Genomic DNA, 22571 nt, shown 5'->3' with positions numbered 1-22571 from the left:
GACTCTCGTACTTTGCCATTTTCCTTTATGGTTGATATTAACGACGAAAGGAGATATTATCTGTCTCTCTCCAATTGTGTACCGCTGTTAAATACTGTGGCAAAATAAAAAACAGGGAAAATAACTACTTAGAACTACCAATTAGTATAGATAAATATTAAAGAAAAGGGGAAACACATCACTGGACTGAACCCCCTAATTGTCAAACTAATATTAATCTACAACAATATAGAAGATACATGACTAGAGGTTATGCAATATGGGTGTATATCCACTGCACGCTTCTTAGGTGTGTAATTGACATGACCAAGGAGCTATTGAAATGTAAGACTTTGAAAAATGTACGTTACACTGCGTGATTTTACAGTACACAAACAAGAGTGTGCAATATATAAGGCTAGTTCGTGGACATTCTGAAGTTTGTTTGAGTCCAGTAGGTCACATGACCAAGGAGCTATTGAAGTTTTAATTTAGAAAAATTCATGTAAAATCTTGTGAGATGAAAATGGACAAACTAAAGGGTGTGCAATATAGAAGGGTAGTCAGTGGATATTTTGAACCTTGTTTGAGTCCAGTAGGTCACATGACCAAGGAGCTATTGAAATTTGAATGTAAAAAAAGTTTGTACTTTGTTAACGCTCCCTACAAAATGCTGCTCACATTTCCACATGTTTATTAGCTTTGGAAAGAAAATGCCCAAATCATGAAAATAAGACATGTGCAATGTTGTGCGCAATTTTTCCAACATCATGACACTTATTTGGAGTCTGTGGCTCAAGTGGTTTGAAAGCTATTGAGGTTTGAAAGCGCAAATAGCCGTCAAATATCCAACAAACTGGTCTAATTCTGCAAGACATGGTATTCTCAGGAGTATTCCAGGCCCCATTAACTACTGTTGTATTATTATTATAATAATAATAATAATGTGTAGCCTAACAGAACAGAACTGCACACAAATACAAACACGGCAAGGGAAGTGAGAATTTAATAAAGATCAATCATAACAACACTAATAATTATAAATACTTTGGACATGACTGTACAGATAAACTCCAAATGACAATACAAAATATACAAAAACAGTGACAGTTTCTTTCATTTGCAGCCCTTCAATATCCATGGCAATAAGCATGGTTGTGTTCCCCTGTGTGGTAGGGTCTAGGGTGGGGAGCCAAAGCACTTTCCAGTTTCAGTCAGAATCATGGGAACAGGTACCTTTGCAGAGGAAACTGGAGCAGCTGGAGCCATGATGGAGTCCTCAGGAATAAGCAGAGCCCAGAAGACATGAAGAGGAGTGGAACTCAGTGCCAACCCTACCAACTCTCGCTTCTTCTTTCTCTCTCTATTTCCCTCTCTCCTTCCTTCCTTCCTTCCTTCCTTCCTTCCTTCCTTCCTTCCTTCCTTCCTTCCTTCCTTCCTTCCTTCCTTCCTTCCTTCCTTCCTTCCTCTTTCTCGTCGTTACCCCCAGACCCATCTCTCAGACTGGGATGACTTCAGCTGAACCGACTCACTGCTGTCTCCCTCCCTCTGCTGAAGGATAGAGATACACACAGGGTTAACACACACACACACACACACACACACACACACACACACACACACACACCCCCCCCCCCCCCCCCCCCCCCTTGTTGGCGATGGCCCTGAGCTTGCCGAGCAGTGAGGGTTTGTGGGAGTAGACCACGTCATCCTCAGGCTCCTCCCCCTCGGCCAGGGCACAGCTATCTGCCACTGGCAGCTCACAATCCTTATTGGCTGACATCACCAGCCGAGAATACTTATACTCCAGCCTGACAGGGGGCGCCACAGTGACACAGAAACACACAGGACACAGAGACGCAGATGTCAGGAATGTTGTACTACAGCCTATGGCTAGGATGGTTATTTGATTAACAGGTGTCAGTCAATCACCTCTTGTTCTTCTTCCAGAAATAGCAGGTGAGAGAGACGAGCAGCACAGCTAAGAAGGCCCCGCCCCCTACCCCAGCCTTTAGCCATAGGGCGATGGCCTCGCAGGGGGCGGAGCTCTTAGCTGGCAGGGACATGCCTTTGATGCACAGTTTTGGCTCATTCCACACAGACAGAGTCTCCTACAGAGAGAGAGAGAGAGAGAGAAGGTGAGAGGGAAGGAGGGAGGAAGTGATGGAGAGAGAGTAGAGAAGGATAGAAAGTAGGTTAAATTGAAATACCAAGAGGTGAAAGTAAGAGTAGCATGAGTGTGTAAAAGAAGATGAAGAGAGAGGGAACAGAGGGAGTGTAGGTTACCTGGACCCCTCCCTTACAGGCTCCCTCTATCTGGTGATAGTCATCCTGGGTGCAGCGAGGACAGGCGCTCCCACTCTCCCACAGGAAGTGAAACGTACAGCCGTCACACGTACCTGCAGGGCACGCACTGCACACACACACACACACACACACACACACACACACACACGAGAAATGTAGAAGGAGCTAATGAAAATTCACATATAAATAATACACAAACGGTTTCAGCTCAGATGTTGAGCAGACAGTCAGACAGGTGACGTTGAGCAGACAGTCAGACAGGTGACGTTGAGCAGACAGTCAGACAGGTGACGTTGAGCAGACAGTCAGACAGGTGACGTTGAGCAGACAGTCAGACAGGTGACGTTGAGCAGACAGTCAGACAGGTGACGTTGAGCAGACAGACAGGTGACGTTGAGCAGACAGTCAGACAGGTGACGCTGATCAGACAGTCAGACAGGTGACGTTGAGCAGACAGTCAGACAGGTGACGTTGAGCAGACAGTCAGACAGGTGATGTTGAGCAGACAGTCAGACAGGTGATGCTGATCAGACAGTCAGACAGGTGACGTTGAGCAGACAGCCAGACAGGTGACGTTGAGCAGACAGTCAGACAGGTGACGTTGAGCAGACAGTCAGACAGGTGACGTTGAGCAGACAGTCAGACAGGTGACGTTGAGCAGACAGACAGGTGACGTTGAGCAGACAGTCAGACAGGTGACGCTGATCAGACAGTCAGACAGGTGACGTTGAGCAGACAGTCAGACAGGTGACGTTGAGCAGACAGTCAGACAGGTGATGTTGAGCAGACAGTCAGACAGGTGATGCTGATCAGACAGTCAGACAGGTGACGTTGAGCAGACAGTCAGACAGGTGATGCTGATCAGACAGCCAGACAGGTGACGTTGAGCAGACAGTCAGACAGGTGACGTTGAGCAGACAGTCAGACAGGTGATGCTGAGCAGACAGTCAGACAGGTGACGTTGAGCAGACAGTCAGACAGGTGACGTTGAGCAGACAGTCAGACAGGTGACGTTGAGCAGACAGTCAGACAGGTGACGCTGAGCAGACAGTCAGACAGGTGATGTTGAGCAGACAGTCAGACAGGTGACGCTGAGCAGACAGTCAGACAGGTGATGTTGAGCAGACAGTCAGACAGGTGACGCTGAGCAGACAGTCAGACAGGTGACGTTGAGCAGACAGTCAGACAGGTGATGTTGAGCAGACAGTCAGACAGGTGACGCCTGAGCAGACAGTCAGACAGGTGACGTTGAGCCAGACAGTCAGACAGGTGACGCTGAGCAGACAGTCAGACAGGTGATGTTGAGCAGACAGTCAGACAGGTGTGTGTACCTGGGCACTGTGAGTTGCCCGCGGTCCGTCTTCTCTGGGTTGCAGCGTATGGTCATGACCGCACTCCGACCACGCTGACAGGATCCAGTCGCCTGAGTAGACCTGAGAAAGAGAGAGTCAAACACACAAATCAAATCAAATTTTATTTGTCACATGCGCCGAATACAACAGATGTAGACCTTACCGTGAAATGCTTACTTACAAGCCCTTAACCAACAATGCAGTTCAAGAAAGAGTGAAGAAAATATTTACTGAATGAACTTAAGTAAAAAAAAAACACAAAGTAGCACAATAAAATAACGATGCTATATACAGGGTCAAAGTGCGGGGATACAGGTTAGTCGAGGTCATGTGTACATGTAGGTAGGGGTAAAGTGACTATGCATAGTTAATAGACATCGCGTAGCAGCAGTGTACAAAAAATACATTTTCAACCCACTTTCAACCACAATGACTGATCTTCACTGGAACCATTAAACTATGAATGCTGTTCTATGGCGTCTAGCTCTACGCTGGCCTACCTGTAGAAGAAGTTGATGTCTGGTATGCTTTTTGAGTTGTCAGAGAAGAGTTCTGGTCTGGCGTTTATTCCGTCTAAATCACTGTCCACTGTCGCTCCTGAGAGAGAGACGGAAAGAGATGGAGAAAACAAGTTTCAAATGAAATGGTTGAAAATAAATCAGTTTTTAGATCAAGAGTATACTTTGTGCTCTGGCTGTATGACTAGTAGTGGTTATGGCACTGTCCTATAATCATTAACTGTTCTACTGCCATCTCACCGACGAAGGTATCAGCCAGACTGATAGACTGGGATGCCAGAGCCATCCTGAAGCCCCGCCCATCCGCAGGAATGATGGTTGATTGACAGATGAAGCTGTCCACTGAGTTGACGAACTGGGTGGAATCACTCCCCATGTCCTTGTTGGCGATATCGGTGACATTATCTGTGCAGACAGCTGCCATCTTCCCCTGAAACAGAACACACAACGACGACCCTGAGGCGTGTGTGTGCTATCTCGTGTCCACACAAGCTGATGTGCATGAATGTGTGTGTGTGTGTGTGGGCGTGTGCGTGTGCGAATGTGTGTGTGTGTTACCTGGTGTCCACACAGGCTGACGTTGAAGACGTGGAGATACTTTGTGCCTTTAGAGGTGAAGCTGGGGCCGATGGTGAGCGAGGCCACGGTGCTCAGAGAGCTCAGGTCAAAGGTCAGGGTGCGGTTGTTCTCCGTGTGACTGAAGGAGCAGTCGCTATAGCAACGAGAGTGCTCCTAGGAGGGGCCACAATAGCCTCAAGTCAACACACATGGCACAAATAGCTGGATGAGAGTAAAACTCTTAAGTGTGGCCCTGAGATTTTAGATTAGGTTATGAGGATTTAATGTTATAAAGTGGTTCTAATGATTATAATGGTTATGTAAGGTTAGTTTGTAAGGTTGTAACTTATGGTTGTATGATGATATGATTTGTGTGTTTGTGTTTGTGTGTAATATAATACCTTGTTGCTCTTACTCCCGGGGCCACAGGGCAGACAAGCATCTTCTCCATATGTGTGGTGACCCGACAGGTATGTGTTGGGGGGGCACTCCTGGCACCGGTTGGTGTCTCTGTCAATGTAGAACCCAGCTGGGCATGGAATACACGACCCAGACCGCTGAGAACTCTGGGATAGGAGGGCGCAGGCCCGGCACGCAGATGCCACGCCATCCTGGACGTTTGTCACGCTCACCGAGTAGAGTATCACCACGTCACCGATGTACCGCCGCGCCTAGATATAACCACGCCAATATATTATAGTGCACTACGTGAGGGTGTCTGTGAAGTATGTGTGTGTACAGTGTCACTGTGTGTGTGTGAGTGTGTGTGTACTCACGTCCTGAGCCTGGTTGGTCCTCTGGAAGGCCCAAGTGTATGATACGGATGCGTTCCTGGTCATGATGTGTGTGTAACTCTGTCTCTCCTTACTGCCCTCCCATGACTCCACCACCGTGGTGCTCTTCCTGTTCACATCCTGCAGGGGGCGACACACACACAGGGTTTATATGGGAGCGGATCGCTCCAGTTTACAATTTACACAGTGACTGGTTTATCTGAAATCTCACTGCTTTACTGTGATTTAGTTGTGTATATTGTGTACTGTGATTGGCTGTGTTTGTTCAAATATACTTTGGTTTCATTTGGATACATGGGTTGTTTTAACTGAGTCTACTGCAGGGATTATCAACTAGATTCAGCCGCGGGCCGATGTATTCTTGAGCGGATTGACCGCAAGAAGCCCAAACATAATATTTGACTAAAACATAATAATTTCAAACCTTGTGTCCATTTTTATATGATCACATATATCTCTCTATTATACGTGGGAATACTTGGGAACAGATTTCCAAAATTAAAATCACTTGTAGCTGATTTGCAGGTGTTTTTACAGTGTTTTATGTCCAACAATTACATTTTGTATTATTTCTTTGGGCTCAGAAAACTCGGGGGGCTGCGGGCCGCCAGATGGGGAACCCTGTTCTGCTTTATATGGCTTTACTAACAAACATAGATATTGATACGTATTTATCCAATAGCGGGATGAAAGTAGGTCACTCGTGTATTGGCTATGTCATACTGGCTATTCTGGGTTGGGTAATATTTATTTATTGGCTAAAACACTGTTGATATTGTCAGTAACATTTCCCTGAGAACCTAGACACACACTCGTGCAGATGTGAATGGTCCGACACACACCATCATGAAGTAGAGCTCACAGTCGGCAGAGCAGATTGTCTCGAAGACGAAGGTGATCCGGCCAAACTCAGTCCCGGTCATCCCAGCAAGTGATGTGGGTAACCTGGCAGAACACACACACACACACACACACACACACACACACACACACACACACACACACACACACACACACACACACACACACACACACACACACACACACACACACACACACACATTTCATGTTTCACAATAACCATAGCCATGTGTTCATTCTGACCACATGACCTAACCAGGAAAAACATGAGAGCTCTAACAATAATACACAGTCAAGCCAAGACTAACTTGAAGCCAGGAACATGTAGGTTCAGGATGAGGTAATCGTTATCCGAGCCTCCAGCACCGCTGCGGATGTGATCCCCTGCCACCTCCCAGCCTGAACGACAACATATTACTGTGATTACACATTCTATTAAACACACGTCTATATTCCTTACAATCTGAGGGACACCACATATTTATTAAAAAGACATCTATGCTCCCATTAGTCAGAGAGACACAGAGTTATTACGTACCCAGCAGGATGTCTATATTAGACATATTTACTATTCACCCATGTGTACTACTACATACATATTACACATCTCTTGACCCTAATCACCCGAGACATGTTTCTGTCTCACCGTTCATGTCGTCACATTTGGAGTTGCCCACGTTGAAGCAGGAAGTCTTCATGTTGGAAGGGAGGACGTTCCACCATTTATACTCATACCCCAGTACTGGCTCTGTCCCCGCAGGACACTCCTCACACACTGGGACAGACACACACAACCGTCAACGACACATTTCAATATACAGCAATACAGACGTGAGTGGCGTGTGTGTGTGTACTGTAAGTGTGTGTATGTGCACTGTTAATGTATATAAACATGTGAATATACATATATAGTATGTGTGTGTGTGTGTGTGTGTGTGTGTGTGTGTGTGTGTGTGTGTGTGGTGTGTGTGTGTGTGTGTGTGTGTGTGTGTGTGTGTGTGTGTGTGTACCTGAGGTGCCGTCAGAGTGTGTTCCAGGAGGACAGGGGAAGCAGGTGGAGTCGTTGGTGTTGTAGTAACCAGGGTTACAGGGCGGGCAGGCCTCTCTCGCCCCTGTAGGGGGCAGTGCCACAGCGCCCGTCACATTCTCCTCACAGATCCTCGGCTCCACCCACCGGTACATCACCTGCGTCTGTCACCACGGCAACCACAGCAGTTACATCACAACCATAGAGATACTATACACAGAATGTCCTATGCATTGTAATCTAATGTATATGACCACAGCCTTCTCTCTCTATATGCACACTATATGTGTGTGTGACTTACCTTTCCCTCGCTGTCGCAGGCTGTGTGGATCTGAAAGTAATCCTTCTCTGAACACGGAGGCCTCTCCTTACACTGTGACCATCCTTCATCTGAGGGAAAGAGTGAAAGAGAGAGAGACAGTGGATATTTTAACTGGTATCTACTGATACATTTCAATGTGTGTGTGTGTGGTGTGTGTGTGTGTGTGTGTCTAGTACATACGTGAGTACTGTGTGTCGGGGCAGGGAGTACAGGAGGCGGCTCCCTTGTTAGACGATGTGTTCCTGGGGCAGGGCTGGCAGGAGGAGGAGCCAGGGGCGGAGCTAAACCATCCTGGTCGGCACGGGAAACACTCCGAGGTGTAGGCAACACCTAGACAGAGACACATTCATTCATTAGGATGTAGAGTCTGCTGTCGTCTCACACTGTGGCCTCATTTCCTACATCTAAAAAGGGCGAGTTCTGGAGTGGGTAGAATCTGGAGTGCCTTGACCAACCACATTACAGAGGCATGCGGAATGGGAGAGAGAATATAGGTGAGTGTGAAGACAGGGAGTAGGGGTACGAGCGGTCTTTACCCTCAATCTGGATGTTCCTGAGCAACACTGGTTTAACCATCTTCCCTCCGACCAGGATCCCTGTCGTCCTCCAGTACAGTATGTTAGTGCCAGACTTCAGATTCACCTGAGTCACATGTCACACAATATGTTGCACACAGATTTTGTTACACACATCACACACACCAATCATATAACACACACGTATCACACACACTGCCTTCCTCCTCACCGTGTGTGTGTCCCACTCTCCATTGGTGGTGAGTTTGATCCACTTCTGATCGTCGGTCTGGGCCATCTCCTGACACTGCTCGTTCTGGACCTGAACACACGTCACCGCGGTAACCACTCAGAACATTGCATCACATGATTCTCTCGCTTCCAATCAGCAGCTGATTCTCCTCACCACAGAAAAGCACTCAATTGCCCACATCTACTGATGTAAAACCCAGTAATGTAAAGCCATTGATGTACAACAATATATTCATGTACAATTAAAGTCTTCCCTGCTACCACAAAACAGACCCACTTTTCATCTCTACGTACGTCAACCAGCTAAATAAAAGGGTAATAAATGAACTGATATAAACTTCAGCAGGGAGGAGAGAGTCAGACTCACATAGAACTCAAAAAAGATGTTGTTGTCAGGGTACTGGTAGCTGAAGGAGACGGAGCCCTGTTTCTCCAGATGCACAGCGTAGACCAGAGACACGGTGCACTCATCACGACTAGACTCCAGATACACACCCTGAGGCGTCCACGATGAGCTACAGTACACAGAGAGAAAGAGAATACAGGACTACTGTGAGTTTGTGTGTGTGGCTGTATGTGTCGGACAGGTGTGTGTAGTATATGTGTGTGTATGTATGTGTGTGTGTGTGTGTGTGTGTGTGTGTGTGTGTGTGTGTGTGTGTGTGTGTGTGTGTGTGTGTGTGTGTGTGTGTGTGTGTGTGTGTGTGTGTGTGTGTGTGTGTGTGTGTGTGGTGTGTGTGTGTTTGGGTTGTACTATCCTTGTGGGGACCAGAAGTTCTCACAAGGATAGTAAAACAAGGAAAGAATGTAAGATTTTCACCACAGGGAAAAAGGCTATTTTATGTTTATGGTTACAATTAGGGTTAGGTGTTAAGGTTAGGGTTAGAATTAGGTTTAGGGGTTAAAGTTAGGGTTAGGAGTTAGGTGTTAAGGTTAGGGTTAAGAGCTAGGGTTTTGAATGTGAATCAACTGTTTGTTCCCCACAAGGACAGTAAAACCTGACGTGTGTTACCTATTACAGGCCTGACTCTCCTCTCCACTGGGTCCTGGGTCCATGTAGGTGGCCAGGCTGGTGAAGCCGGCAGGGATAGTGTCCCATTGGTCGAAACGCACCCCACTGCCCAGCGAATAGGAGCCGGCCGCACACGGCGTACATTGCTGAGCGGACATCTCTAGGAACTCTCCCGCCGCACACGAGAATGCTGACAGACAGACAGACAGACAGACAGACAGACAGACAGACAGACAGACAGACAGACAGACAGACAGACAGACAGACAGACAGACAGACAGACAGACAGACAGACAGACAGACAGACAGACAGACAGACAGGACAGGGAGAGAGGAGGGTCACACACACACACACACACAATGTGACAGACACATTCACACCTAGACAGTATCTCTCTCTCTCATGAATGTACGCAGCTATCTTGAACAGGTCTCTCTGGAAAAATAGAATTTTTTTTATCTAAATGAGGCAAACCTGAATAAATAAAGGTGAAATAAATGCGAATGAACACACACACACACACACACGCGCCCACACACACACACACACACACACACACACACACACACACACACACACACACACACACACACACACACACCGTGCGCGCGCGCAGTACTCACAGCAGTCTGTTCCTCTGGTGGGAGTAGGCAGGGCTGAGCAGGTGCCCAGATTGTGGGGGATGGCCACCCTCCATCGAGACCCTGCACTGTCACACTCTGTATACTCATAGTAGTAGTCTGTCTGGAAGATACACAATCACACAGTAGTCAAATTAGAACATGATACACACACTCACTTAGACACACAGTCACAATCAGTCACACACTCACCTAGACACACAGTCACAATCAGTCACACACTCACCTAGACACACAGTCACAATCAGTCACACACTCACTTAGACACACAGTCACAATCAGTCACACACTCACCTAAAACACACAGTCACAATCAGTCACACACTCACCTAAAACACACAGTCACAATCAGTCACACACTCACCTAGACACACAGTCACAATCAGTCACACACTCACCTAGACACACAGTCACAATCAGTCACACACTCACCTAGACACACAGTCACAATCAGTCACACACTCACCTAGACACACAGTCACAATCAGTCACACACTCACCTAGACACACAGTCACAATCAGTCACACACTCACCTAGACACACAGTCACAATCAGTCACACACTCACCTAGACACACAGTCACAATCAGTCACACACTCACCTAGACACACAGTCACAATCAGTCACACACTCACCTAGACACACAGTCACAATCAGTCACACACTCACTTAGACACACAGTCACAATCAGTCACACATGTCCCAGTAGACAAAACAATCTAAGACACACTTAAATCTGCAGTGACAGAACAGGTTGCAAGGATTTCATTTTAGTGACACCTCCTTGTCACTTCTTTGTCAATGTGCCAGAACACCCATTCACTCGTCATAGGCAGTTGTTTTTCAAGACAGCATGCACCAAATGAATCTAATAAGCTGCATAGGCATACTAAACAGCCAACATCAAGTATGATGGAAAGCCAGTGGTAGAGCAGGTTGTCATCAGTGAGGCTGGGCAGATAAGGAAAACAAAATCAGACGGGAAGAACAGAAAGCTCCACTAATAATTGACAGAGAGTCACCATCACGGTCTCTGAGTCAGAGACTGGGGTCTGTTCTGCTGTATGTTAAGTCAATACTCTGGGTTATTACCGCTCATCTTTGTCTCAGCCATGTGCATTTCTTCTTCTGTTTGTTTACTACTAAGTAGTAAGCCAGTTGTGAACAGGTCACTTCAGGTCAATGTCATTATAACTTCTACCGGAATAAACAGTTCATCCACACAACCAAGCATGTGTGTGTGTGTGTGTGAGAGAGAGAGAACGTTAGAGAGAAAGAGAGAGGGAGAGAGAAAGGGAGAGAGAGGGAGGATCCCCACAGAGAAAATGCATAAGGAGACTGGATGGCCATCTTGTTTTGGAGGACATGGTGGTTTGTCGCTAAGCATTCTATCTGCAGCCAGTCATGCAACACTTCACTTCCACCACCATGTTGCTCACCATCCCCATCCCCCATCCTCCCAAACCTTCTGTTCACCCAGCATTGTCATGGCAATCAATCAGGACCACTGACAAACAGCTCACTGCCACCCAAATCATTACTGCATTCAACGTGGGTGAGTGTGTGTGTATATACTGACTGTATGTGGTTCTGTTAATGTTAAATGTGTGTGTGCTTGTGTGCTTGTGTGTGAAATAGCAAGAGAACGAGAGTGAGAGAGTCAGTGAGTGAGTGAGTGAGTGTGTGTGAGAGAGAGAGGGATGTGGAATCTGAGGATGGAGAGAGAGAGGGGTGGGGAATCTGAGGATGGAGAGAGAGAGGGGTGGGGAATCTGAGGATGGAGAGAGAGAGGGGTGTGGAATCTGAGGATGGAGAGAGAGAGGGGTGGGGAATCTGAGGATGGAGAGAGAGAGGGGTGGGGAATCTGAGGATGGAGAGAGAGAGGGGTGGGGAATCTGAGGATGGAGAGAGAGAGGGGTGTGGAATCTGAGGATGGAGAGAGAGAGGGGTGGGTAATCTGAGGATGGAGAGAGAGAGGGGTGGGGAATCTGAGGATTGAGAGAGAGAGGGGTGTGGAATCTGAGGATGGAGAGAGAGAGGGGTGGGGAATCTGAGGATGAGAGAGAGGGGTGTGGAATCTGAGGATGGAGAGAGAGAGGGGTGGGGAATCTGAGGATGGAGAGAGAGAGGGGTGGGGAATCTGAGGATGGAGAGAGAGAGGGATGTGGAATCTGAGGATGGAGAGAGAGAGGGGTGTGGAATCTGAGGATGGAGAGAGAGAGGGGTGGGGAATCTGAGGATGGAGAGAGAGAGGGGTGGGGAATCTGAGGATGAGAGAGAGGGGGGTGGGGAATCTGAGGATGGAGAGAGAGAGGGGTGGGGAATCTGAGGATGGAGAGAGAGAGGGGTGGGGAATCTGAGGATGGAGAGAGAGAGGGGTGTGGAATCTGAGGATGGAGAGAGAGAGGGGTGGGGAATCTGAGGATGGAGAGAGAGAGGGGTGGGGAATCTGAGGATGGAGAGAGAGAGGGGTGGGGAATCTGAGGATGGAGAGAGAGAGGGGTGGGGAATCTGAGGATGGAGAGAGAGAGGGGTGGGGAATCTGAGGATGAGAGAGAGGGGGGTGGGGAATCTGAGGATGGAGAGAGAGAGGGGTGTGGAATCTGAGGATGGAGAGAGAGAGGGGTGGGGAATCTGAGGATGGAGAGAGAGAGAGAGAGAGAGAGAGAGAGAGAGAGAGAGAGAGACAGTTTAAGGCTGTGTGTGGAGTATAGATAAGCCTGGGCTCTTTTGTATAGATCATCATCTCTCTCTAGCTCTAACAAGTATTGTTCCTGCCATTTCCACACAAATATTGGGGACATGGGCACACACACACACACACACACACGCAAACACACGCATAACAAACTCTTAATAGGTGAGGCCATATATCAGCTAGATGAGAGGTAGCTATAGAAACCCCTTAGTACCATGCCCCATGGCAACCTCTTTCAAGTGGAGTGCACCTGCTTTCCTCTGAGGCAACTGGAGTCTGGGGAGGGGGTGTGGGTCAATATTGGTACTGTGGTGGATATGGGGCTTGTGCAATGGAATTGGAGGTAGATAAAATGGTATTGAGATTAATGTGCATAATTTGTCTCCTTGTGACTCATCGTGGTCACCATGGATACAGAGGAGACCATGTGCCACAAGAGGAGATATTTAGTGCCAGTGTGTCCTATCCATCGTCCATGAATCCATCAGAGTGTGTGTGTGTGTGTGTGTGTGTGTGTGTGTGTGTGTGTGTGTGTGTGTGTGTGTGTGTGTGTGTGTGTGTGTGTGTGTGTGTGTGTGTGTGTGTGTGTGTGTGTGTGTGTGTGTGGTGTGTGTGTAGATCTGGCACTGTAATGGGACACACTCTGGGACACAAATCTGACAGCACTCAATAATTTTCAGCTCAAATAATATGGAGAAGGCTGGGACAGAAATGGCTTCCAGGCAGCTATTGTCCTTAGAGAGCTGATATCATAGCCATAATAGATACATCTAACCGGATAATGCAGTGCCAGGGCCCTTGCTGTTCCGCTGTCCTTCCCTCTGTTTTCCTCTTACTCAGCGGTAATATTACTCCGGCACATCGTCGGAAAGCAGCACGGACGATGATGGATGCCAAGTGATCGGCTCAGTGCGCCGCGTCATCATATTATGTAGCCTTATATTTTGTCAACATGTTTAGGATTTAAGACGATAAGAAGAATAGGTGACCAACACATTTTAAATCCCACCACTAACAAAGAAGGCCTCCATAACATCGTATATCTCCACCATTCCACGCCAATAGGAATTTTATAACAACGATTGGCAGAAGGTTGTAGCCTATAATCCCCTGGTTAATGTTTATTCTTGACCCATATGATAACGTTCGTAACATAAACATGATAAATATGGTTGGGACATAGTATACGATGATTACACATTGGGCGTTCGGCGCACTTGGTGGCAATGTCATGGCTTGCTTATTTATTGTAGTTTAATAACAGTGTTCTAAATAACAGTGTGACAGCCAATGCCGTTTGTGTCGAGCTGCGCGCTCTTACCTCATTGCACGGGCGCAGGTTCCTGCTCGCGGACACCCATTGCCGGGCGCTGATGATGAATAAAAAACATTTAAGAAAACAGAACCCGCGTGACTCTTCCTTCATCCTCGTTTTGTTTTAAGACAGTCCGTCAAAGGCTTCGGATGAAGACCAAACGCATGAATGACAGTGCGTGATTTTGGTTCTGGTGCCCAGTCGTTATGCATGCGCGCGGTTCTCTCCACCCACTCCGCTACGCTGCGCTCAAGAGCCATCCTGTCAGAGGCACGCGGCCGACGTCACTCTGCTAAAGTACTGGCTTTGCGTTATTTTAAGACAGCTCATTGACAAGGAGGTAAAGTTGGTTTTATACTCACACATTCGTAAATTCAACAGACATGCATCAGACATTCAACAGACATTCGCCAAAAGCCATTCACAAATGTAAAAATCAATAACTAATTCACCGTTTGTCACAGTATCATCAAACTAGATATGATTTATTCTATAAATGTCTAGCAGGCTTTTACAACCTTGGTTTTGAATACAAATTCCAGTTTTGATGTTATAGAAATACATAACATCTATAAAATGCAATTTAAAGCTGTATAAATCAATAACTAATTCACCCTTTGTCACAGAATCATCAAACTAGGTATGATTTATTCTATAAATGTCTAGTATAATTTTACAACCTTTGCTTTGAGTAAACATTCCAGCTAACACAACGTGCCATTGGAACACATGAGTGATGGTTGCTGATAATGGACCTCTGTACTCCTATGTACATATTCCATAAAAAATCTGCCGTTTCCAGCTACAATAGTCATTTACAACATTAACAATGTCTACACTGTATTTCTGATAAATTTCATGTTATTTTAATGCGCCAAAAAAATTGCTTTTCTTTCAAAAACAAAAACATTTATAAGTGACCGCAAACCTTTGAACGGTAGTGTACGTATATACTGTATATATATATATATATATTAGCATGGGTATTGAAAGATAACAGAGGGTGGAAAACAAAAACAAAAAACACTAATGTAAGAAGTGGACGGTACATGTTCTGTTTTTGGGCTAAATGTATACATTATGATTTACCTCTGAGCTGTATGTGAACCCCTCGTGTAATCTACTGGCACTAACCATTAAAAACGAGGACTTCAACCGGGCTGTCCCTATGCTATTTGCTCTCTTTCTCTCTTAAACTGCTAGCATAAAGCCTACTTCAAAATGTGTTTTTTCACAAAAGATCATGAAAAAATTAAATAAACTGGCCCAAATCAGCTCTTCATAATTCAGCAGGGAGGTGTGCAACTACCACACATTATACCCATTATACCAGTGGAGAAACTACGTCACCTACATAGGTATTACCATATCCCTTTCAATTCTCATTCCTTGCAGAAATAACTATTTGCAAACCTTTTAAAACGTCCAGAAAGACAGTGGTCTTAAAAGGGTATTTATACTTTAAAATACATATGTTATGTGAATGGATGTGTATGAAAGAATTCTGTCAGTGTTTTAATGTCCTAGTTTCATATTTCTTTCTTTACCTCCAACTCTATTTATCCAAGTGAGCCTATGAGGACCTTGGGGATCAGATTTACCATTATACCCATTGATCAAACGTATAACAGACTCAAAAGGAGTTGTTTGTGATATCTACACTCAGTTGCCACTTTATTAGGTTCACCATCCTATTCACGAAAATAAATAGGTCCTACATACACCAAGTCCATAGATGTTATGTATTTTTATCAAGTCAAAACTGGAAATTTTCCTCAAAACAAAAGGTTGTAAAAGTATGCTAGACATTTATAGAATAAATCAAACTTAGCTTGATGATTCTGTCATAATCAGTGAAAACCTTTTTGAATTATATAGGTTTAAATGGCATTTTATAGATTTTATGTATTTCTATCAAATCAAAACTGGAATGTTTACTCAAAACAAAAAGTTGTAAAAGTATGCTAGACATTTATAAAATAAATCATACCTAGTTTGATGTTTCTGTGACAAACGGTGAATTAGTTATTGATTTATACCGCTTTAAATGGCATTTTATAGATTTTATGTATTTCTATCAAATCAAAACTGGAATTTTTCCTTAAAAAAAAGATTGTAAAAGTATGCTAGACATTTATAGAATAAATCATACCTAGCTTGATGATTTTGTCATAATCCGTGAAAACATTATTGATTTATATAGGTTTAAATGGCATTTTATAGATGTTCTGTATTTCTATCAAATCAAAACTGGAATGTTTACTCAAAGCATATGGTAATACCTATGTAGGCGACATGTACTTCCATCAAATCTAAACTGGAATTTTTATTAAAAACAAAGGTTGTAAAAGTATGCTAGACATTTATAGAATAAACCATATTTATTTTTATGTTTCTGTGACAAACAGTGAATTAGTTATTGATTTATACAGCTTTAAATGGATTCTGGCATACATCTGTTGAATGTCTGTTGAATGTCTGAATGTGGGAATATAAAACCAACTTTACCTCAGTCTAATTGACAGCAAGAACAATGTGTTTTGTTATTAAGTCCACCATCTGTGTATAGACCTATTACCAACAGTGTTCGCTGTTAAAATATATTACTGTTTATTTCCATAAATGATTAGGTGAACGTAAAAAAATCTTCCAGCAGCCCAATAACATGGAATGGGGTGAATGTTGGTCAAAATGGGGAGGCTAAATAGGCAGACAGATGGGTCAAGCATTGGGTCAAGCAGCAGACCCTGGCACCGCACACCCCTTTAAATGAAGCACCAGGAAGATACTGAGCTGCTGACTTGTCAGCTAACAACCACACTAAACCAGTTGTAGGCCTATCCTGATTCTCAAGAGGAGTTGTGCCAGATGCAAGATGAGACATCAATGAAGTAGAATACAAAAAGACTGGGGAAATACCAGGCATCATTTTTTATTAACTCTGCAACTCTTTCAACTATTGACTTTTTTCACAACTGCCACCAGTTTGGTGGCAAAACATTAACAACACAGATATATTGACATAGTAAAATAAATGAAAGTGTGTAAAAAAAATATATATAAAGGATATTTTGTGCTGAAACCCTTATATAAAGTTTGTGGTAAAAATCCTCTTATTTTATTATTTTATATATTTTACATGTGATAAGGCCACACAGAGGCCTATATATATTTACAGATGCCTGTGATAATCTGAAGTACCCAAAAGGGCCACTTGATGTCCTTTGATAAATGACAAAATCCTTGAAAGTGACCAAAATTCTGGTAGTTTACTGGTAAACTTTGAAAGTTACCAGTAATATAACCTCTCTTTGCAACCTTAACCAGGACACATTTAGGCAGCTTTGCCCTGGAAACATGTATGCCATAGGAATACAATTTCTATGGTATGGTGTATGGGAAGGAGATACCAGATGGTTGGTTGTCTGTAGAGGTGCAGCAAGCCACAGTTCTGGGGCAGTGTCTACAACACCTGACAGTCCAGCTCATAGGTCCCATATAGGGAAGACCCGTTGCAGGGGTGAATATCTGTTGTTAGTCCCAGTCTGAAGTAGTGGGGTCTGCCATAGTGTCGTGTCATCACTCATCCCACCTCCTACCAACACACACACACACACACACACATACACACACACACACACACACAATCACTCACACACACACACACACACACACACACACACACACACACACACACACACACACACACACACACACACACACACACACACACACACACACACACACACACACACACACACACACACACACACACACACACACAGACAAGCTGCCCTCCCCTATACATGGCCATCCACATTCTTGAAGAGCGCAATCAGCCATTATCTAGACTTGTACTCCCTCGATGAGTGTTTTTTCCACGGAGCAGAAGAATGCAGAAAGTCTCTCTGTTTTAACTCTCCCCAAAACCTGCTGTTCCACTTACAGATGCTCCTGAGAAAGAGAAAAATAGAGCGGCAAAATAGTCATGCCAAACAAAAGTATCAGATTCAGCTTCCTACTATTCTACTGTTAAATTGTGATTCAAATATATATATCATTGGTACTCCAAAAGGCCTACTCAGCGAAGTGCAAAACAGTTACATATTTCATCACTGGGTAATGCTTGCCTCCAGTCCATATAGCCATTAAGTTAACAGTAAAATACTGTATCCTACATCAACCACCAATAAACATGCCCCTGATGGGTAGGCTCAGCCTGAGATTGGAGGCTAGATGAGCTGTGTGTTGGGTGCCACAGAGGCTATACACTGATATCTTACTTCATTGCAAGTTTATGTTGTTGATAGTTGGAAACTGTTGGATTTAATGTACCTGGTTCCCTGAAAATTTGGCGAAGAAAAGTATAGGAACTTGTATTACGGGTGGCTTGCACCTGTCGAGTGCTGGTAGAGTATACCCCAAGCCAGCTGGTGGCAGCAACACATCTTGTACCAATCTGCATGGCATTGTCTTTGCACGAAGAAGAAAACGGTGGTTTCCGGTTGAGCAAGCAAGTGACGCAACCCACAGGATCAAAACAGGAAATATGCTACCAATTTCTCCTCAAAAACCAACTGCAGCTTTCTGCAGATTATCTCGACAATGCAAGGAAAGTGTATTACCCAATATAAACATCTTAAAAAGGACCACATGGTCCAGCAAAACATCTTCTTTGAATGTACGTCGAGATAATACCAGCTGTTTTTGAAAGATAAAGTGGCTAGCAAGATTTCCAAGTCACTATTAGCCTCTTGCTAGCACACTCATAACTGAGTTGAAATTAACCAGGCATCATCCAGACGTATGGGCTGAACATTACCATATATAGGCCTGGTGACTGCGGTGCGACTAGAATTGCAGACCACCCCTGCGCCTGAGAAATGTAAACTGTGACAGACCGTCATTAACAGATCGAGGCCGGAAGAAGACAGTCAACAAAACAGATCATTTGACAACATTAGCTAGCTAACCCAACCACTAAACATGTCATCTGAACAAATAATCGTAATTGTCATGGATGACAAAACGTACAACGTCAACAAAGGCAAGTTGATAGAAAAAAGCGACTACTTCCGTGCACTGTACAGCTCTGGGATGCGCGAGTCCAGAGAGGATTCAGTGCAACTGCAGGGTCTGAGTGTGCCAGGGCTCGAGCTGGTCCTGGAGTTTATCAACACCTCCAAAGTGAAAGTAGTCAACGAGACCCTGGAAGACCTGATTGAGACTGCATCTTTTTTGCAAGTCACCTCTATCCTAAAACTCCTTTCGTCTGAAATTCGACAAGAGAATTGTGTGGAACTCTACAGCCTATCTGAGGTATATGGAACTCATGATCTACGCAACGCTTGTCTCAGATATATGAGCTGTCATTACCACCCGATGCTGCGGAGACCAGAGTTCAGCGACTTACCTGCTGCCCTGCGCAACCAGGTTAGAGAGATGCGTATGAAAGGCACAGCCACTCTGGTGGCTATCGGACTTTTCACCTGTCTGGCTCTGGACCTACCAGACCAGGATGAGCCCTGGTCCATGCTGAGGTATGGGGAAGTGGAGCAGCGTTGGAAGCCGCTCGCTAACAACCTGCCCTCTGACATGGTCAATGTGAGAGGCTACGGCTCAGCCGTGTTGGACAACTACCTGTTCATTGTCGGTGGGTACAGAATGACCAGCCAGGAGATCTCAGCGGCACACTGCTACAACCCCTGTAGAAATGAATGGAACCAGGTAGCCCCCCTGAACCAGAAGAGGTCAGTACAGGGCAGCTATATGAATAGATCTCTATGCAGTCTGTCCCAGTCTTGAGTTCCAATATCCAGTCGGATCCGATGTCTTGATCTTCAATCTGTTTTGATGCTGAGCCAGCAAACTACATAGGCTACAGTATGTCTCCGTCCTGTAATGTTGTTGTATCCGTCTCTCCTCCGGTCAGGTCCAACTTCAAGCTGCTGGCGGTACGAGGGAAGCTGTATGCAGTGGGAGGCCAGTGTCAGGGCACTGTGGAGTGCTACAGCCCTGAGCAGGACTGGTGGACCTGCGTGTCGTCACTACCCGACCCCCTGGCAGAGTTCTCTGCCTGCGAGTGCCAGGGCATGATCTACGTCATGGGAGGATATACTGCCAGAGGTTAGTGGGGGTGATTGTCATTCCCAGCAGAAGTGAGAACATTTTCTGAAACGTCCAATGTATACACACAGTAGACAAAGAACTGTAGGCTACACAAATAGTGCTTGTCCATTTGACAAAATATCAACTGTTTTTTAAATTATTTTAACAAATGCTGGTTTTTTTTTCTCTCTCTATCTACTAGACAGGAATACCAGCGTACTCCGCTACTGCCCCACCTCTGACAGTTGGACAGTGTTCCGCTCCTGCTCGGCCCACGTGCGTAAGCAGCAGATGCTCTCGGTGGAAGATACCATCTACCTGGTAGGGGGGTACACCCACGAGCTGGAGCCGGGTCCGGGGCGGCGGGCCAGCCAGACGGAGGACATGCTGACGGTGCAGTCTTACAACGTGATCACGGGGGAGTGGCTCCACCTGAAGGACAACACCTCCAAGTCGGGCCTGAACCTCACGTGCACGCTGCACAACGACGGCGTCTATATTATGTCGCGCGACGTCAGCCTGCCCACCAGCCTGGAGCACCGCGTCTTCCTCAAGTACAACATCTTCTCAGACGCCTGGGAGGCCTTCAGACGCTTCCCCGCGCTGGGCCAGAATATGCTACTCTGCTCCCTCTATCTGCCCAACGTTCTATGAGCGTTGCGGATAGAATGTAGGATGTTTAGTTGATGCCAGTGGTCGTACAGTCCAGAGACTACATCATATGCCACAAGAGGCTTGTTTGTGTGTGCTGCGGCTACATAGCTCCCATGAAGAGAAGTGGTAACGGTAGAGCTGTAGATGGCTGCAGTAGGACACAGTGTGGCCAAATCCCCGTTGGCGGGGCAAAATCTAGAAAGACACAGCTTGTTACATTATTTAAACCTTAAAGTAGCTACAGGCAAAGCAACAGTCATGCATTGTGGGTCAATGTCTAAGTTAGCATAGCAGCATTGGCCTACTATCGAGATCCATTTTCGGATTCTTTGATTAGAAGTAGACTTGAATCATATAGAACATTCCCTATTGTTTACACTGCAAATTAAAAATGAAAGATTTGCAAAAATCTTCATCTTAGTGTTCACTACAAACCTTAAACGCTAATGCAAATTAGTAATAGATTTAATACGTCCCAAGAAGTGGCTTTGGTTTTACACTGCCGGTTTTGCAATGGGCAATTGAAGAACTTAAATAAAATGCTAAGCTGATGCCAGACCACCATTAATAACTAAACAAATGTTTTAACTCTTGCGTGAGAAGATAAATGGTAGAATCATGAACGGATGAAATTGAGAATTTCATTGACTGGATTTAACTTATCAACATTGTTTAGAAAACAAATGCTAAGCTCAGCAGCAGTAGAGTTGAATGAAATGGATAAGGAAGTGCCTTCTCCCTCACCTGGGGGGATTTTGTACAGATGAAGAAGAGTTGAATTGTAAGTGACCAACCAAAACTGTGTCTTTTTTCCCTTTTCACTGTTGAATTATCAGGAAAGAGCTTTCATTAGGGTATGTTAAGGACAAATTGATGAAAGACAATGGGAATGTAGTTTTGGTTTAAAGGTAGACTCAGCGATATTATGCAGAAAAGTAAACAACATAGTGGGTCAATTTCCACAACTAAGAAGCGTAGAAGCGTGAGGCTCGACTTACCAGCTATTTTGGTGCCCTGGCTACCATGCTGTGAACAGCGTGACGCGAACCCGTGCACAGATACTGTGTGTGACTGTCGCTCATCTCAATATCTCCGGTGCTGCTTGTGGCAACACAACTTTGCTGAGTCTACCTTTAATGAAAGGGGATTACAAACCTTTTCTGTGGAGATGGCTTGTATGAACACAGTCTTTCTGCTGATAATACAACTACGCTGTTTGGCTTCTAAAGATGTGTTGGAGTTTGATGAATGTACTGTATATTGTTTTGTCACCACTGGTTATGTTCTGACAGATGCCTTGGGACTTTGACTTAAAAGAATAAAGAAAATATTCAGGGAGTAGGTGTCGTTCTGTTTTATTGTAAAAACTTTGAAACCATGAATTCAGTGATTTTGCCTTTTTGGATGTAGGAGGCTTTGTCTTTTCATCACTGCAAGTGAAGCTACATAAAATACTTTGAATCACATCTAAACTTTCATAGTCTGGCCATATTAAGGCCTTAAGGATCATTTAGCTATCTTTCTTCCCTGTCTTTGGATTGGTCCTCGCTTCTGTACATCCCAGTACTTTGTTCTCTCTCTTCTTTTGTAGGGGGAACTAACAGCCTTTCTCCTGAAATTATTCCCCTCTTCCCCTTTGTAGGCGGAACTAGCGTC

At 45.1% G+C, this 22571-nt stretch overlaps 2 protein-coding genes across 2 annotated transcripts; one reads left to right on the top strand and one right to left on the bottom strand.

Annotated features, from left to right (window-relative positions):
* Positions 1–967: 967 nt before the first annotated feature.
* LOC106609435 (endosome/lysosome-associated apoptosis and autophagy regulator family member 2) lies at positions 968–14392 on the bottom strand. The gene is made up of 22 exons (XM_082977743.1): positions 14160–14392; positions 10122–10242; positions 9498–9687; positions 8853–9000; positions 8466–8555; positions 8255–8360; positions 7899–8048; positions 7698–7786; positions 7380–7560; positions 7016–7144; positions 6678–6768; positions 6351–6453; positions 5491–5628; positions 5116–5385; positions 4715–4888; positions 4397–4586; positions 4139–4235; positions 3618–3719; positions 2266–2392; positions 1912–2090; positions 1607–1790; positions 968–1527 (listed from the first exon to the last, which is right to left on the bottom strand). The coding sequence occupies exons 1-22, from the start codon at positions 14262–14264 to the stop codon at positions 1459–1461; spliced, it is 3033 nt and encodes a 1010-aa protein (XP_082833869.1). The 5' UTR covers positions 14265–14392; the 3' UTR covers positions 968–1458.
* Positions 14393–18655: 4263 nt separating this feature from the next.
* LOC106609448 (kelch-like protein 42) lies at positions 18656–22253 on the top strand. Its single transcript, XM_014208301.3, has 3 exons — positions 18656–19903; positions 20086–20279; positions 20464–22253. Exons 1-3 carry the CDS (start codon positions 19140–19142, stop codon positions 20913–20915), a joined length of 1410 nt encoding a protein of 469 aa, XP_014063776.3. The 5' UTR covers positions 18656–19139; the 3' UTR covers positions 20916–22253.
* The last annotated feature ends 318 nt before the right edge of the window (positions 22254–22571 follow it).

The sequence above is a fragment of the Salmo salar genome, chromosome 07 (assembly GCF_965601325.2).
Source record: "Salmo salar chromosome 07, fSalSal1, whole genome shotgun sequence".
In the NCBI taxonomy this organism is placed as follows: domain Eukaryota; kingdom Metazoa; phylum Chordata; class Actinopteri; order Salmoniformes; family Salmonidae; genus Salmo; species Salmo salar.
This window is presented reverse-complemented; position numbering and strand designations above follow the sequence as displayed.